This window comes from Salmo salar, chromosome 21, assembly GCF_965601325.2.
Source record: "Salmo salar chromosome 21, fSalSal1, whole genome shotgun sequence".
Lineage (NCBI taxonomy): Eukaryota > Metazoa > Chordata > Actinopteri > Salmoniformes > Salmonidae > Salmo > Salmo salar.
In genome coordinates, this window is record NC_138311.1 from 54,831,884 (window position 1) to 54,850,723 (window position 18,840).

Consider the following 18,840-nt stretch of genomic DNA (forward strand, 5'->3'; position numbering starts at 1 on the left):
CTGCAGCATACTGGACATACTGCAGCATACTGGACATACTGCAGCGTACTGGACGTACTGCAGCGTACTGGACATATTGCAGCATACTGGACATACTGCAGCGTACTGGACATACTGCAGCGTACTGGACATACTGCAGCGTGCTGGACATACCGCAGCGTACTGGACATACTGCAGCGTACTGGACGTACTGGACATACTACAGCGTACTGGACGTACTGGACATACTACAGCGTACTGGACATACTACAGCGTACTGGACATACTGCAGCGTACTGGACATACTGCAGCGTACCGGACATACTGCAGCGTACTGGACATACTACAGCGTACCGGACATACTGCAGCGTACTGGACATACTGCAGCGTACATAAATGAGTGCTTCTTTCTGTGGATGTTTGTTGAATGGGAGAGTTGGTTTTTTGGGTTGTGTCAGCGAATGCTGTTTAATACTATGCGTGTGTCTTGTTGCGGTTATTGTCCCTGCAGTCAGTCCAGATCTACCCAGAGAATGGTACTCTGTCTCCAGGGGAGAGTTCTCTCTGTATCCTGACTCTCCAGGCCTCTGGCAGCCCCAGCTTCTACCAGCTAGACATCATCTGTGAGGTGAGGACCTTTATCATAGTCCTTGGTATACCTACAAACTCTGTCACAGTGTTCACTCATAAGACCACTTGTCTATAGATGTTTCAATACCATTAACAGTGAATAGCATTCTGTCCATTTGTCTATAGATGTTTCAATACCATTAAAGGTGAATAGCATTCTGTCCATTTGTCTATAGATGTTTCAATACCATTAACAGTGAATAGCATTCTGTCCATTTGTCTATAGATGTTTCAATACCATTAAAGGTGAATAGCATTCTGTCCATTTGTCTATAGATGTTTCAATACCATTAACAGTGAATAGCATTCTGTCCATTTGTCTATAGATGTTTCAATACCATTAAAGGTGAATAGCATTCTGTCCATTTGTCTATAGATGTTTCAATACCATTAAAGGTGAATTGCATTCTGTCCATTTGTCTATAGATGTTTCCATTTTGACATATTACATGTTATTCATCCCATCCATCCATCTCATCTCAGCAGGTCCTATCCAGAAAGACTCCAGACAGTTAGTGCATTGGTAAAACAACCACATATGATGTGTGACTGAGATGTTGTTGTTATGTTACCAGGTGACCCTGGAGGAAGCTCTATCTCAGTACCATCAGGATCTACAGCAGTGGGAGCTGGAGAGAGACAGACAGACGAACGAGTTTACCCTGACTGAGAAAGACCTGCAGCCGAGTCAGACCAGCTACCCCCAGGGTCATACACCGAGTCAGACCAGCTACCCCCAGGGTCATACACAGAATCAGACCAGCTACCCCCAGGGTCATACACCGAGTCAGACCAGCTACCCCCAGGGTCATACACCAAGTCAGACCAGCTACCCCCAGGGTCATACACAGAATCAGACCAGCTACCCCCAGGGTCATACACAGAATCAGACCAGCTACCCCCAGGGTCATACACCGAGTCAGACCAGCTACCCCCAGGGTCATACACCAAGTCAGACCAGCTACCCCCAGGGTCATACACAGAATCAGACCAGCTACCCCCAGGGTCATACACAGAATCAGACCAGCTACCCCCAGGGTCATACACAGAATCAGACCAGCTACCCCCAGGGTCATACACAGAATCAGACCAGCTACCCCCAGGGTCATACACAGAATCAGACCAGCTACCCCCAGGGTCATACACCGAGTCAGACCAGCTACCCCCAGGGTCATACACCGAGTCAGACCAGCTACCCCCAGGGTCATACACAGAATCAAACAAAGGAGAGCAACACTAAGGTGAGAATCATACTAGGACACACACACACACACACACACACACACACACACACACACACACACACACACACACACAATCTGGGTTCTACTTACTGGTGATCTAACACCTTCATCTTGTCCTGATGCAGGAGGTTGTACCTTCCCCACAGAAGCCTGGACCTGTAGTCAGGAAGTACAAGGTAACAGGAAACACCTGGACACTGTAGTCAGGAAGTACAAGGTAACAGAAAACACCTGGACCATGTAGTCAGGAAGTACAAGGTAACAGGAAACACCTGGACACTGTAGTCAGGAAGTACAAGGTAACAGAAAACACCTGGACCATGTAGTCAGGAAGTACAAGGTAACAGGAAACACCTGGAACCTGTAGTCAGGAAGTACAAGGTAACAGGAAACACCTGGACACTGTAGTCAGGAAGTACAAGGTAACAGAAAACACCTGGACACTGTAGTCAGGAAGTACAAGGTAACAGAAAACACCTGGACCTGTAGTCAGGAAGTACAAGGTAACAGGAAACACCTGGACCCTGTAGTCAGGAAGTACAAGGTAACAGGAAACACCTGGACACTGTAGTCAGGAAGTACAAGGTAACAGAAAACACCTGGACACTGTAGTCAGGAAGTACAAGGTAACAGAAAACACCTGGACCATGTAGTCAGGAAGTACAAGGTAACAGGAAACACCTGGACCCTGTAGTCAGGAAGTACAAGGTAACAGGAAACACCTGGACACTGTAGTCAGGCAGTACAAGGTAACAGGAAACACCTGGACACTGTAGTCAGGAAGTACAAGGTAACAGGAAACACCTGGACACTGTAGTCAGGAAATACAAGGTAACAGAAAACACCTGGACCTGTAGTCAGGAAGTACAAGGTAACAGGAAACACCTGGACCCTGTAGTCAGGAAGTACAAGGTAACAGGAAACACCTGGACACTGTAGTCAGGAAGTACAAGGTAACAGAAAACACCTGGACACTGTAGTCAGGAAGTACAAGGTAACAGAAAACACCTGGACCATGTAGTCAGGAAGTACAAGGTAACAGGAAACACCTGGACCCTGTAGTCAGGAAGTACAAGGTAACAGGAAACACCTGGACACTGTAGTCAGGCAGTACAAGGTAACAGGAAACACCTGGACCCTGTAGTCAGGAAGTACAAGGTAACAGGAAACACCTGGACCCTGTGGATGTTATAGATATTGCCAAACCTAAAAATATCTAACCAGATTGACATGACAAAACAGCACAAACCGATCTGGTTAGATATTTTTAAACAATAAGGTCTGAGGAGGTGTGGTATATGGCCAATATACCACGGCTAAGGGCTGTTCTTAAGCACTACGCAACGCTGGTATATTGGCCATATATCACAAACCCCCGAGGTGCCTTATTGCTATTATAAACAGGTTACCAACGTAATTAGGACAGTAAAAATAAATGTCATACCCGTGGTATATACGGACTGATATACCACGGCTGTCAGCCAATCAGCATGCAGGGCTCAAACCACCCAGTTTATAATATAGAATAGATACTGCTTACATTTCATTCAGTGTCTTACCTCTTTCTTCCCCTCGCTCTCTCTCTTTAAGACTCTGCCTCCTATCCATAGCAGCAGCAGCAGTGCCGTGGTGGGGGGTATGTGTACCAGGCCCAGTCGTGCTGAGCGGAGGGCCCAGAGAGAGGCTAGCCAGGTATGGAGGAGACCTGAACCGCCCTGCCCCACCCTGCTACACCTGGGGGTCACCGCCCGCTCACACTCCCTCCTAGAGTTCCAGACCTTCTTCCCCTCCCTGCTCAGCACACACCACATCAACAGGTACAGTACATTGATTACCCCGCTACCCTGAGGGTCAACGAGAAGACCTTCAGCGTGTTTCAGGGGATCAGTTGAGCGAGGGTGAACGAGGGTAAACGAGGGTGAACAAGGGTAAACGAGGGTGAACGGGGGTAAACGAGAGTGAACGAGGGTAAACGAGGGTGAACGAGGGTGCGCGGAATTGCTCATCTAAATCACATTATTTGGGATGCAAGGTGATTAGTAGATCAGGGATTCTGTGCAGTCCGACTGCAATTACTCAATCTCAAACACACACCTTGACTGGGAGGGTTACTGTATCTATAGTCGTGTTTTACTGGGAGGGTTACTGTATCTATAGTCGTGTTTTACTGTATCTATAGTCGTGTTTAACTGGGAGGGTTACTGTATCTATAGTCGTGTTTTACTGTGAGGGTTACTGTATCTATAGTCGTGTTTTACTGTGAGGGTTACTGTATCTATAGTCGTGTTTTACTGTATCTATAGTCGTGTTTTACTGGGAGGGTTACTGTATCTATAGTCGTGTTTTACTGGGAGGGTTACTGTATCTATAGTCGTGTTTTACTGTATCTATAGTCGTGTTTTACTGGGAGGGTTACTGTATCTATAGTCGTGTTTTACTGGGAGGGTTACTGTATCTATAGTCGTGTTTTACTGGGAGGGTTACTGTATCTATAGTCGTGTTTTACTGTATCTATAGTCGTGTTTAACTGGGAGGGTTACTGTATCTATAGTCGTGTTTTACTGTGAGGGTTACTGTATCTATAGTCGTGTTTTACTGTGAGGGTTACTGTATCTATAGTCGTGTTTTACTGTATCTATAGTCGTGTTTTACTGGGAGGGTTACTGTATCTATAGTCGTGTTTTACTGGGAGGGTTACTGTATCTATAGTCGTGTTTTACTGTATCTATAGTCGTGTTTTACTGGGAGGGTTACTGTATCTATAGTCGTGTTTAACTGGGAGGGTTACTGTATCTATAGTCGTGTTTTACTGTATCTATAGTCGTGTTTTACTGGGAGGGTTACTGTATCTATAGTCGTGTTTTACTGGGAGGGTTACTGTATCTATAGTCGTGTTTTACTGGGAGGGTTACTGTATCTATAGTCGTGTTTTACTGTATCTATAGTCGTGTTTTACTGTATCTATAGTCGTGTTTTACTGGGAGGGTTACTGTATCTATAGTCGTGTTTTACTGGGAGGGTTACTGTATCTATAGTCGTGTTTTACTGTATCTATAGTCGTGTTTAACTGGGAGGGTTACTGTATCTATAGTCGTGTTTTACTGTATCTATAGTCGTGTTTTACTGGGAGGGTTACTGTATCTATAGTCGTGTTTTACTGTATCTATAGTCGTGTTTTACTGGGAGGGTTACTGTATCTATAGTCGTGTTTTACTGGGAGGGTTACTGTATCTATAGTCGTGTTTTACTGGGAGGGTTACTGTATCTATAGTCGTGTTTTACTGTATCTATAGTCGTGTTTTACTGGGAGGGTTACTGTATCTATAGTCGTGTTTTACTGTATCTATAGTCGTGTTTAACTGGGAGGGTTACTGTATCTATAGTCGTGTTTTACTGGGAGGGTTACTGTATCTATAGTCGTGTTTTACTGTATCTATAGTCGTGTTTTACTGGGAGGGTTACTGTATCTATAGTCGTGTTTAACTGGGAGGGTTACTGTATCTATAGTCGTGTTTTACTGGGAGGGTTACTGTATCTATAGTCGTGTTTTACTGTATCTATAGTCGTGTTTTACTGGGAGGGTTACTGTATCTATAGTCGTGTTTTACTGGGAGGGTTACTGTATCTATAGTCGTGTTTTACTGTATCTATAGTCGTGTTTTACTGGGAGGGTTACTGTATCTATAGTCGTGTTTTACTGGGAGGGTTACTGTATCTATAGTCGTGTTTTACTGGGAGGGTTACTGTATCTATAGTCGTGTTTTACTGTATCTATAGTCGTGTTTTACTGGGAGGGTTACTGTATCTATAGTCGTGTTTAACTGGGAGGGTTACTGTATCTATAGTCGTGTTTAACTGGGAGGGTTACTGTATCTATAGTCGTGTTTTACTGGGAGGGTTACTGTATCTATAGTCGTGTTTAACTGGGAGGGTTACTGTATCTATAGTCGTGTTTTACTGTATCTATAGTCGTGTTTTACTGGGAGGGTTACTGTATCTATAGTCGTGTTTAACTGGGAGGGTTACTGTATCTATAGTCGTGTTTTACTGGGAGGGTTACTGTATCTATAGTCGTGTTTTACTGTATCTATAGTCGTGTTTTACTGTATCTATAGTCGTGTTTTACTGGGAGGGTTACTGTATCTATAGTCATGTTTTACTGGGAGGGTTACTGTATCTATAGTCGTGTTTTACTGGGAGGGTTACTGTATCTATAGTCGTGTTTTACTGGGAGGGTTACTGTATCTATAGTCGTGTTTTACTGGGAGGGTTACTGTATCTATAGTCATGTTTTACTGTATCTATAGTCGTGTTTTACTGGGAGGGTTACTGTATCTATAGTCGTGTTTTACTGGGAGGGTTACTGTATCTATAGTCGTGTTTTACTGGGAGGGTTACTGTATCTATAGTCGTGTTTTACTGGGAGGGTTACTGTATCTATAGTCGTGTTTTACTGCATCTATAGTCGTGTTTTACTGGGAGGGTTACTGTATCTATAGTCATGTTTTACTGTATCTATAGTCGTGTTTTACTGGGAGGGTTACTGTATCTATAGTCGTGTTTTACTGTATCTATAGTCGTGTTTTACTGGGAGGGTTACTGTATCTATAGTCGTGTTTAACTGGGAGGGTTACTGTATCTATAGTCGTGTTTTACTGGGAGGGTTACTGTATCTATAGTCGTGTTTTACTGTATCTATAGTCGTGTTTTACTGTATCTATAGTCGTGTTTTACTGGGAGGGTTACTGTATCTATAGTCGTGTTTTACTGGGAGGGTTACTGTATCTATAGTCGTGTTTTACTGGGAGGGTTACTGTATCTATAGTCGTGTTTTACTGTATCTATAGTCGTGTTTTACTGGGAGGGTTACTGTATCTATAGTCATGTTTTACTGGGAGGGTTACTGTATCTATAGTCGTGTTTTACTGGGAGGGTTACTGTATCTATAGTCGTGTTTTACTGTATCTATAGTCGTGTTTAACTGGGAGGGTTACTGTATCTATAGTCGTGTTTTACTGGGAGGGTTACTGTATCTATAGTCGTGTTTTACTGGGAGGGTTACTGTATCTATAGTCGTGTTTTACTGTATCTATAGTCGTGTTTTACTGTATCTATAGTCGTGTTTTACTGGGAGGGTTACTGTATCTATAGTCGTGTTTTACTGGGAGGGTTACTGTATCTATAGTCGTGTTTTACTGTATCTATAGTCGTGTTTTACTGGGAGGGTTACTGTATCTATAGTCGTGTTTAACTGGGAGGGTTACTGTATCTATAGTCGTGTTTTACTGGGAGGGTTACTGTATCTATAGTCGTGTTTTACTGTATCTATAGTCGTGTTTTACTGGGAGGGTTACTGTATCTATAGTCGTGTTTAACTGGGAGGGTTACTGTATCTATAGTCGTGTTTTACTGGGAGGGTTACTGTATCTATAGTCGTGTTTTACTGTATCTATAGTCGTGTTTTACTGTATCTATAGTCGTGTTTTACTGGGAGGGTTACTGTATCTATAGTCGTGTTTTACTGTATCTATAGTCGTGTTTTACTGGGAGGGTTACTGTATCTATAGTCGTGTTTAACTGTATCTATAGTCGTGTTTTACTGGGAGGGTTACTGTATCTATAGTCGTGTTTTACTGTATCTATAGTCGTGTTTTACTGGGAGGGTTACTGTATCTATAGTCGTGTTTTACTGGGAGGGTTACTGTATCTATAGTCGTGTTTTACTGGGAGGGTTACTGTATCTATAGTCGTGTTTTACTGGGAGGGTTACTGTATCTATAGTCGTGTTTTACTGTATCTATAGTCGTGTTTTACTGGGAGGGTTACTGTATCTATAGTCGTGTTTTACTGGGAGGGTTACTGTATCTATAGTCGTGTTTTACTGGGAGGGTTACTGCATCTATAGTCGTGTTTTACTGTATCTATAGTCGTGTTTAACTGGGAGGGTTACTGTATCTATAGTCGTGTTTTACTGGGAGGGTTACTGTATCTATAGTCGTGTTTTACTGTATCTATAGTCGTGTTTAACTGGGAGGGTTACTGTATCTATAGTCGTGTTTTACTGGGAGGGTTACTGTATCTATAGTCGTGTTTTACTGTATCTATAGTCGTGTTTTACTGGGAGGGTTACTGTATCTATAGTCGTGTTTTACTGTATCTATAGTCGTGTTTTACTGGGAGGGTTACTGTATCTATAGTCGTGTTTTACTGGGAGGGTTACTGTATCTATAGTCTTGTTTTACTGGGAGGGTTACTGTATCTATAGTCGTGTTTTACTGTATCTATAGTCGTGTTTTACTGGGAGGGTTACTGTATCTATAGTCGTGTTTTACTGTATCTATAGTCGTGTTTTACTGGGAGGGTTACTGTATCTATAGTCGTGTTTTACTGTATCTATAGTCGTGTTTTACTGGGAGGGTTACTGTATCTATAGTCGTGTTTTACTGGGAGGGTTACTGCATCTATAGTCGTGTTTTACTGTATCTATAGTCGTGTTTTACTGGGAGGGTTACTGTATCTATAGTCGTGTTTTACTGGGAGGGTTACTGTATCTATAGTCATGTTTAACTGAGATATTCTCCTGTCTTCCAGGTCGGCCCGGCCCAATGTGACCCGTTGTGAATCCCGTCAGAGCAGACCTCCATCTGTAGACATGCCCCCTCTCAGCCACGGACCAGAGAGAGACATCATTACCCACACGCTCACCTCTATATTCAGGTACAGTAACTCACCTCTATATTCAGGTACAGTAACTCTCCTCTCCTCTATATTCAGGTACAGTAACTCTCCTCTATATTCAGGTACAGTAACTCTCCTCTCCTCTATATTCAGGTACAGTAACTCTCCTCTATATTCAGGTACAGTAACTCTCCTCTATATTCAGGTACAGTAACTCACCTCTATATTCAGGTACAATAACTCACCTCTATATTCAGGTACAGTAACTCTCCTCTTTATTCAGGTACAGTAACTCTCCTCTATATTCAGGTACAGTAACTCTCCTCTCCTCTATATTCAGGTACAGTAACTCTCCTCTTTATTCAGGTACAGTAACTCTCCTCTATATTCAGGTACAGTAACTCTCCTCTATATTCAGGTACAGTAACTCTCCTCTCCTCTATATTTAGGTACAGTAACTCTCCTCTCCTCTATATTCAGGTACAGTAACTCTCCTCTATATTCAGGTACAGTAACTCACCTCTATATTCAGGTACAGTAACTCTCCTCTATATTCAGGTACAGTAACTCACCTCTATATTCAGGTACAGTAACTCTCCTCTCCTCTATATTCAGGTACAGTAACTCTCCTCTATATTCAGGTACAGTAACTCTCCTCTATATTCAGGTACAGTAACTCACCTCTATATTCAGGTACAGTATCTCTCCTCTATATTCAGGTACAGTAACTCTCCTCTATATTCAGGTACAGTAACTCTCCTCTATATTCAGGTACAGTAACTCTCCTCTATATTCAGGTACAATAACTCTCCTCTATATTCAGGTACAATAACTCTCCTCTATATTCAGGTACAGTAACTCACCTCTATATTCAGGTACAATAACTCTCCTCTATATTCAGGAACAGTAACTCTCCTCTATATTCAGGTACAATAACTCTCCTCTATATTCAGGTACAGTAACTCTCCTCTCCTCTATATTCAGGTACAGTAACTCTCCTCTATATTCAGGTACAGTAACTCTCCTCTATATTCAGGTACAGTAACTCACCTCTATATTCAGGTACAGTAACTCTCCTCTCCTCTATATTCAGGTACAGTAACTCTCCTCTATATTCAGGTACAGTAACTCTCCTCTCCTCTATATTCAGGTACAGTAACTCTCCTCTCCTCTATATTCAGGTACAGTAACTCTCCTCTCCTCTATATTCAGGTACAGTAACTCACCTCTATATTCAGGTACAGTAACTCTCCTCTATATTCAGGTACAGTAACTCTCCTCTATATTCAGGTACAATAACTCACCTCTATATTCAGGTACAGTAACTCTCCTCTCCTCTATATTCAGGTACAGTAACTCTCCTCCATATTCAGGTACAGTAACTCTCCTCTATATTCAGGTACAATAACTCACCTCTATATTCAGGTACAGTAACTCTCCTCTCCTCTATATTCAGGTACAGTAACTCTCCTCTATATTCAGGTACAGTAACTCTCCTCTATATTCAGGTACAGTAACTCACCTCTATATTCAGGTACAGTAACTCTCCTCTCCTCTATATTCAGGTACAGTAACTCTCCTCTATATTCAGGTACAGTAACTCTCCTCTCCTCTATATTCAGGTACAGTAACTCTCCTCTCCTCTATATTCAGGTACAGTAACTCTCCTCTATATTCAGGTACAGTAACTCTCCTCTCCTCTATATTCAGGTACAGTAACTCACCTCTATATTCAGGTACAGTAACTCTCCTCTATATTCAGGTACAGTAACTCTCCTCTATATTCAGGTACAATAACTCACCTCTATATTCAGGTACAGTAACTCTCCTCTCCTCTATATTCAGGTACAGTAACTCTCCTCCATATTCAGGTACAGTAACTCTCCTCTATATTCAGGTACAATAACTCACCTCTATATTCAGGTACAGTAACTCTCCTCTCCTCTATATTCAGGTACAGTAACTCTCCTCTATATTCAGGTTCAGAAACTCTCCTCTATATTCAGGTACAGTAACTCTCCTCTATATTCAGGTACAGTAACTCTCCTCTATATTCAGGTACAGTAACTCTCCTCTATATTCAGGTACAGTAACTCTCCTCTCCTCTATATTTAGGTACAGTAACTCTCCTCTATATTCAGGTACAGTAACTCTCCTCTCCTCTATATTCAGGTACAGTAACTCACCTCTATATTCAGGTACAGTAACTCTCCTCTATATTCAGGTACAGTAACTCTCCTCTCCTCTATATTCAGGTACAGTAACTCTCCTCTATATTCAGGTACAGTAACTCTCCTCTATATTCAGGTACAGTAACTCTCCTCTATTTTCAGGTACAGTAACTCTCCTCTATATTCAGGTACAGTAACTCTCCTCTCCTCTATATTCAGGTACAGTAACTCTCCTCTCCTCTATATTCAGGTACAGTAACTCTCCTCTATATTCAGGTACAGTAACTCTCCTCTATTTTCAGGTACAGTAACTCTCCTCTATATTCAGGTACAGTAACTCTCCTCTATATTCAGGTACAGTAACTCTCCTCTATATTCAGGTACAGTAACTCTCCTCTATATTCAGGTACAGTAACTCACCTCTATATTCAGGTACAGTAACTTACCTCTATATTCAGGTACAGTAACTCACCTCTATATTCAGGTACAGTAACTCTCCTCTCCTCTATATTCAGGTACAGTAACTCTCCTCTCCTCTATATTCAGGTACAGTAACTCTCCTCTATATTCAGGTACAGTAACTCTCCTCTATATTCAGGTACAGTAACTCACCTCTATATTCAGGTACAGTAACTCTCCTCTATTTTCAGGTACAGTAACTCTCCTCTATATTCAGGTACAGTAACTCTCCTCTATATTCAGGTACAGCAACTCTCCTCTATATTCAGGTTCAGTAACTCTCCTCTATATTCAGGTTCAGTGCTGTGTGGCTAGTAGGCAGCATCTAAAGTGTTAGATAAAAGGTGAGATGCTTAGTTCCTTAGTTCGTCACCATGTTGCTGTAAGAGAGGCCCTGAGAGACTCAGTGGCGCTTCTAGCCTGTCCACTGTGCACCATGGAGTTGGTGTATCGCTGTATCTTCCATCACTGTTCCCTATAGGAGCCTCCTGGACGACCCTCGCTTCCACCACTCTCTGGTGAACGGTGTGGCTGAACCCGTGCCTTACTTCACCCAGCTGAGACAGACTGCTTACTCCCCTACCACACCTCTCCCTGGGGCTGCTTCGCCCTATCCTGGTACCTCCATGCCCTATCCTGGGACCAGGGAGGCCCATCCACCTTACCCCCCTACTCCTCAGCTCCTCATGGGGGGCAGTCTGTACAGTGCTGGGGTAACAGAGGTAACAAAGCAACAGCCACAGACCCCGAAGCCAACAGTGAAGCGAGAGCATCAGTTCAGCATTCAGGAGACCATCCGCAGGTGAGCTGGGTGGGTGAGGCGACATACAGTTGAAGTCGGATGTTTACATACACTTAGGTTGGAGTCATTAAAACTCATTTTTCAACCACTATTCAAATTTCTTGTTAACTATAGTTTCTGCAAGTCGGTTAGGACATCTACTTTGTGCATGACACAAGTAATTTTTCCAACAATTGTTTACAGACAGATTATTTGACTTATAATTCACTGTATCACAATTCCAGTCGGTCAGAAGTTTACATACACTACGTTGACTGTGCCTTTAAACAGCTTGGAAAATTCCAGAAAATTATGTCATGGCTTTAGAAGCTTCTGATAGGCTAATTGACATAATTTGAGTCAATTGGTGGTGTACCTGTGGATGTATTTCAAGGCCTACCTTCAAACTCAGTGCCTCTTTGCTTGACATCATGGGAAAATCAAAAGAAATCAGCCAAGACCTCAGATAAAAAATTGTAGACCTCCACAAGTCTGGTTCATCCTTGGGAGTAATTTCCAAACGCCTGAAAGTACCACGTTCATCTGTACAAACAATAGTACGCAAGTATTAACACCATGGGACCACGCAGCCGTCATACCGCTCAGGAAGGAGACGCGTTCTGTCTCCTAGAGATGAACATACTTTGGTGTGAAAAGTGCAAATCAGTCCCAGAACAACAGCAAAGGACCTTGTGAAGATGCTGGAGGAAACAGTTACAAAGTATCTATATCCACAGTAAAACAAGTCCTATATCGACATAACCTGAAAGGCCGCTCAGCAAGGAAGAAGCCACTGCTCCAAAACCGCCATAAAAAAGCCAGACTACGGTTTGTAAATGCACATGGGGAGAAAGATCGTACTTATGGAGAAATGTCCTCTGGTCTGATGAAACAAAAATAGAACTGTTTGGCCATAATGACCATCGTTATATTTGGAGGAAAAAGGGGGAGGCTTGCAAGCTGAAGAACACCATCCCAACCGTGAAGCACGGGGGTGGCAGCATCATGTTGTGGGGGTGCTTTGCTGCAGGAGGGACTGGTGCACTTCACAAAATAGATGGCATCATGAGGAAGGAAAATTATGTGGATATATTGAAGCAACATCTCAAGACATCAGTCAGGAAGTTAAAGCTTGGTCACAAATGGGTCTTCCAAATGAACAATGACCCCAAGCATACTTCCAAGTTGTGGCAAAATGGCTTAAGGACAATAAAGTCAAGGTATTGGAGTGGCCATCAAAAAGTCCTGACCTCAATCCTAATTTTTTACTAGGATTAAATGTCAGTAATTTTGAAAAACTGAGTTTAAATGTATTTGGCTAAGGTGTATGTCAATTTATGACTTCAGCTGTACGTGGGGCAGGGCTTTAGGTGACCAGTTATGGACGATTTAGTGGCAGTCTATACAGGAAATACTTCAAACAAATATATGACCAAACCTTTTACAGATTGACTGTTAAGGGTAGAAATATCAGATACCATATTATAAGGTAATGAACACGTTTTGAATGTTGTACCCATTGAATTAATGTGGATTAAGGGACTGTTTTTTTGGTAACCTCTGTGTTCACTTCTGCTACCCCTCCTCCCTCTCCTCTTCCTCTCCTTCCTCTCTTCCCTCTCCTCTTCCCCTCCTCCCTCTCCTCTTCCTCTCCTTCCTCTCTTCCCTCTCCTCTTCCCCTCCTCCCTCTCCTCTTCTTCTCCTTCCTCTCTTCCCTCTCCTCTTCCCCTCCTCCCTCTCCTCTTCCTCTCCTTCCTCTCTTCCCTCTCCTCTTCCCCTCCTCCCTCTCCTCTTCCTCTCCTCTTCCCCTCCTTCCTCCTTTCCTCTTTCCCTCTCCTCTTTCCCTCTTCTCTTCCCCTCCTCCACCTCTTTTTCCTCCCAGGTTGCCAGAGTTCTGTGACGTGACAGAGGAGGTTCTCCTCAACACCTTACAGAACCTGATTGTGGAGGCCTTCCTGGGAGAGCTGGTCCTTACAGCCAGGCCACGAATCATCGCCCTTCCTCCTGTCTCTGCCAGGTCTGTCAGAACCTCCTGGATGCCAGAATAGCCTGTTCTCAGATCTGTTTGTGTGGGCTTGTCAACTCCTATGGTCAGACCCACACCCCCTCCAGCTTGTACAATGATCATAAACCGATTTTCTACGGAGAGTTGATCTATCAAGCATGTTCATTAGTCCAGACTCCACAGATTACACATTTTTATTGATCACAATCATTTTCAACCATTATCAATAACGTTAAACCATGACTTATCACTCGTTGATGGATATAGTAATTAGCTATGTTTCCATTCATTTATCCAGTGAATTCTTGTCGACGTTGGTATCCCGAGTGGCGCAGCGGTCTAAGGCACTGCATCTCCTGTGCTAGAAGCGTCACTACAGTCACCCTGGTTCGAATCCAGGCTGTAACACAACCGGCCGTGATTTGGAGTCCCATAGGGCGACGGGTTTGGCCGTCATTGTAAATAAAGAATTTGTTCTTAATTGACTTGCCTAGTTAAATAAAAGGTTAAATTCGCGTAGAATATAGATGCGACAGTTGCCTGCTAGGGTGAGTCGATAGCAACAAACAGTTGGACGTAATGACGTCACACCAAACAACAACAAACACCTGCTGTGTCATATAAATGTAGTGGGTCAATAGTTTCCAATCACCCATCTAGCCAAATTGCACATTTAATAAATTGGAGACAGCCTACAGCCTGTATGACATCCCACACATCTGTTTAATGTATCAGGTTACCTGTGAAAAGGAGAGAATGACAAAATGAACCAATATTTGCCATGTTCCACAGGCCTTCCCTGTGGCTCAGTAGTTCCCTGTGGCTCAGTTGGTAGAGCATGGTGTTTGCAACGCCAGCATGGTGTGTGCAACGCCAGGGTTGTGGGTTCGATTTCCCACGGGGGCCCAGTACAATATATATATTTTTTTAAATGCATGAAATGAAATGTATGAATTCACTACTGTAAGTCGCTCTGGATAAGAGCGTCTGCTAAATGACTAAAATGTAAACGTACTGCCATGGTGAAACTTGCACTGCTGTAGATCTGAAATGTAATTGCCAGAAAAAGCAGGGCCGAAGCAATTCATGCATTCTTGAAAGTCGGGACAATTCTTGTCCAGGAAAGAAACAGTTTTTCGTTCAAGCAGTGGGCATTTAGACGTTAATGTGGCGTGAAGCTTATAGATGCGTGATGACATCACGTGCCCACCCGCGTACCTTCAAAAGTATTCGGCAATGATCATTTAGTCAAAACTATTTCCACCATCATGTCTCAATAAAGAAAGTTTGACAAAAGAAAAAAAAATCCACCTGTCAAAAATGTCTCCTATATCTGCCATTTCCATTACACAATGTTAGGATTTTTGTATTTTTGCAGACTGCTTTTGTCAAATAAACCTGGATCGATGGAAACCTGCCTACAGACTGCTCTGTTTCGTCTTATCTAGGAGGAACAGCTGTGGTTCCAGGAGGCTGTCTCGAGGGGCCACTGACCCAGACAGGAGCAGAGAGACCAGGGGGGCTCCTCCTCTGGGTCTCAGCTTCAGCCCTGGCCCCCACCTACCACCCTCTGCACTACTGGCCAACCTGGACCTAACCTAACATGGACCTAACCAGTGTTTTACTCCACACAATGCCTCAACATTACTTCATACCCAATAAATAACTTGAAAAAAAAATGAAAAAAAATGAAAAGTTCAATGAAAGTTGATTTGACCATTTTAAATAGCGATTCACGTCTCGATGCCCTGATCTACAATGTGTTTAGTACTTTCACACCTTCATTTACCTGATAGTATCTCTGTGAAGCGCTGGACAGTTTCACTTCACTATTTCTAGCCTTTTATAATAAACTCAAACATTGAAAACAGACCATTCCAAAAACATTTTTTGTTTATTAAAAAGGAATTCAGTCCACAGTAGTTAAGACTTTGGCACCTACAATAAACATTTTTTTTTTTAACAAAACGTGTGCACCCCAAATAGCATTAAAAAAAAATGCTTGGATAAAAGGGATAAATAAAAACACATTTTTTTTTTGTGTGAAAATTAAAAACAGCAGTTGAGATCGGTATAAAACAATGCAACTCAACTGGCAGCCATCTTAGAGCTTCCGTCCACAAAATGGCAGAAGTACATGAAAACAACAGATACAATTCTGAACATTGAATGAACACCCACTTGCAGTGTACCTCTGTGATACAACTCTTGCATTAAAGCAGTGGTATTCAGCGGGGACCCCATCCCCCCCCCCCCCGATAGAATTTCTGGGGACCAAATTTCTTTACGATCCCACCCCAAATCTAATGACAACCTTAAAAAAAAAAAAAATTATCTGCAAATTTCGATTTTTACATAAACGTCTTCTCAAAATGAAAAGAAACCAATAAATACATTTATTCAAAATTTTATTTTTCAAATTATTTCTCTAAAATGTTTGTATAATGTCCCATACAATAATCTGTACTCTTAATTTTTGGTTCTTAATTTTTTTTATATATATATATATATATATATATATATATATGTAAAACATTTTGGCGACCCCACTCAGACCACGACTTTGAATACCACTGCATTAAAGACCGTGCTTGGTTTTAAAAAGGAATGTATTTTATTTTTTGACTGGTAGTTGAAGTCTCCAGAGAGATTTTAAATACATGAAGATAAGGTTCTCATGTGAGACCTCTGTATCCAAAAGTGGTACACTATATAGGGAATTAGGGTTATACTTCAAAACACTGATCTTAACTCTCTGTAGAACCATTTGACCTACGATGGGATAGGTTGGAAATATTCTCCATTCCAGATAACTCACGATGCCGTCAGAGTTTTCCCATTGTAAACTTCTGAATGTTTCTCTGGGGTAAAATCTCACATCAGAGAGAGAAAGCTCTGGTCCGGGCAGCACAGAGTAGAAACAGATTAGGCTACAGGAGGAATGGGAACAGCACATAGTAGAAACAGGGTAGGCTACAGGAGGAATGGGAACAGCACATAGTAGAAACAGAGTAGGCTGCAGGAGGAATGGGAACAGCACATAGTAGAAACAGGGTAGGCTACAGGAGGAATGGGAACAGCACATAGTAGAAACAGAGTAGGCTGCAGGAGGAATGGGAACAGCACATAGTAGAAACAGAGTAGGCTGCAGGAGGAATGGGAACAGCACATAGTAGAAACAGAGTAGGCTACAGGAGAAATGGGAACAGCACATAGTAGAAACAGAGTAGGCTACAGGAGAAATGGGAACAGCACATAGTAGAAACAGAGTAGGCTGCAGGAGGAATGGGAACAGCACATAGTAGAAACAGAGTAGGCTGCAGGAGGAATGGGAACAGCACAGGGTAGAAACAGAGTAGGCTGCAGGAGGAATGGGAACAGCACAGGGTAGAAACAGAGTAGGCTACAGGAGAAATACTGAACGGCTTTAGGACCTCTGTACAGATTTTCCATTTTCTCTTTTCATTGAAATGTCTCGAAAGACTAGGTAGGACAACGGAACCAAACATTAAAATATAAAAAGACCCTTTCTTTGCCTTGTGGGTATTTTGAAGTGACGCTATAGAAAGGAGTGGCAATGTGGAGAAGCAGCAGGATGGTGGTTATTGGTCACACCACTGATTTAAGGTTAGTGAAGGACAGGAACAGGAAGGCACCACGCAGTTAACACTTCCTACAGTAATATGTTCCACAGAGTACTTCTGTGACAGCATGGGAAGACATCGCCATAAAAATACAAGTCTATAAGAATTCAATAGGAATTATATTTCTATGGGCAACACATAGGAAGTCTCACCAAGTTGACTACTTAAAAAAATAAAATAAAAAATGGTGCATGCTAGCAGTCTTTCGTGAGACTGACCCTAGTGCACTCTAGGTTTTATAACTCTTGTGTAAGGCACAGATATAGTGCCTTTCAGAAAGTATTCGCACACCTTGACTTTTTTCCCACATTTTGTTATGTTTCAACCTGATTTTTTTTTTTTTAAATATGGATTAAATTGAAATTATGCGTCAATGATTTACACACAATACCCCATAATGTCAAAATGGAATATTGTTTTGTAGAACATTTTGTAAAGTAATAAAATGTTAAAAGTTTAAATGTATTGAGTCAATATATTCAACCCCTTTGTAATGGCAAGCCTAAAGTTCGGGAGGAAAAATGTGCTTGACAAATTGCATAATAAGTTGCATGGACTCATTCTGTGTTCGATAAGTGGTTAACATGATTTTTTTTTAATGACTACACCATCTCTTTACCCCACACAAGTGTCTGTAAGGTCACTCAATCTAGTAGTGAATTTCAGCTCTAAGAGACTTACACAGAAAGGTCCTTCTACAAAGTATTGACTCAGGGATGTGAATACATAAATAAATTAGATATTTATGCATTTCATTTTCAATATATATTTGCAAAAATTTCTAAAAACATTTTCACTTTCATTAAAATCTATTTAATCCATTTTGAATTCAGGCTTGTAACAACAAATTGTGGAATAAGTCCAGGGATAGGAATACTTTCTGAAGGCCCTGTATGTGAGTAGAGTCTGAGGAGGAGGAGGAGGAGGAAGAGGATGTTGTTCTCCTCTCCTTTACTCGGAGGGTTGCTGTACGTCTGCTAGGAGCTCTGGTCTCAGACACTCTATAGGGCACTGGATGTTCTGTCAGGAAGACAGAAAGGAAACGTTGAGTTCATTTAAAGTACATGTTAGCATGATAGTCAATAAGGAAATGTATGATATACAGCTGAGCTCTATTGACATACGAGAGGTCACAAAGACATTTGTGTCAATGTTATTATGGGCCAGTAAGTGGCAGGATTAAAGGTCAGTCTTTAGAATCCTAGGAGCACAGAATTAAATAAAAACACTAGAAAGGTCACTGGCAAAC

General features: G+C 42.0%; 2 protein-coding genes across 3 annotated transcripts in view; one reads left to right on the forward strand and one right to left on the reverse strand.

The window, feature by feature from the left end:
• The window catches only part of cfap65 (cilia and flagella associated protein 65), a 56,490-nt gene extending 40,673 nt beyond the window's left edge, over positions 1-15,817 (forward strand). Inside the window, exons 26-33 of the mRNA XM_082966906.1 lie at positions 491-607; positions 1,185-1,850; positions 1,979-2,029; positions 3,444-3,670; positions 8,445-8,736; positions 11,581-11,963; positions 13,825-13,959; positions 15,396-15,817. Of these exons, the coding sequence (XP_082823032.1) occupies positions 491-607; positions 1,185-1,850; positions 1,979-2,029; positions 3,444-3,670; positions 8,445-8,736; positions 11,581-11,963; positions 13,825-13,959; positions 15,396-15,549 (2,025 nt within the window). The 3' untranslated portion in view covers positions 15,550-15,817. The remainder of the gene's footprint in view (positions 1-490; positions 608-1,184; positions 1,851-1,978; positions 2,030-3,443; positions 3,671-8,444; positions 8,737-11,580; positions 11,964-13,824; positions 13,960-15,395) is intronic.
• A 5-nt stretch (positions 15,818-15,822) lies between these two features.
• Positions 15,823-18,840, reverse strand: part of fn1a (fibronectin 1a) — a 70,987-nt gene continuing 67,969 nt past the window's right edge. For both annotated transcript variants that reach the window (XM_082967243.1, XM_082967244.1), the window contains one exon: positions 15,823-18,611. In XM_082967243.1, the coding sequence (XP_082823369.1) occupies positions 18,543-18,611 (69 nt within the window). In that variant the 3' untranslated portion in view covers positions 15,823-18,542. The remainder of the gene's footprint in view (positions 18,612-18,840) is intronic.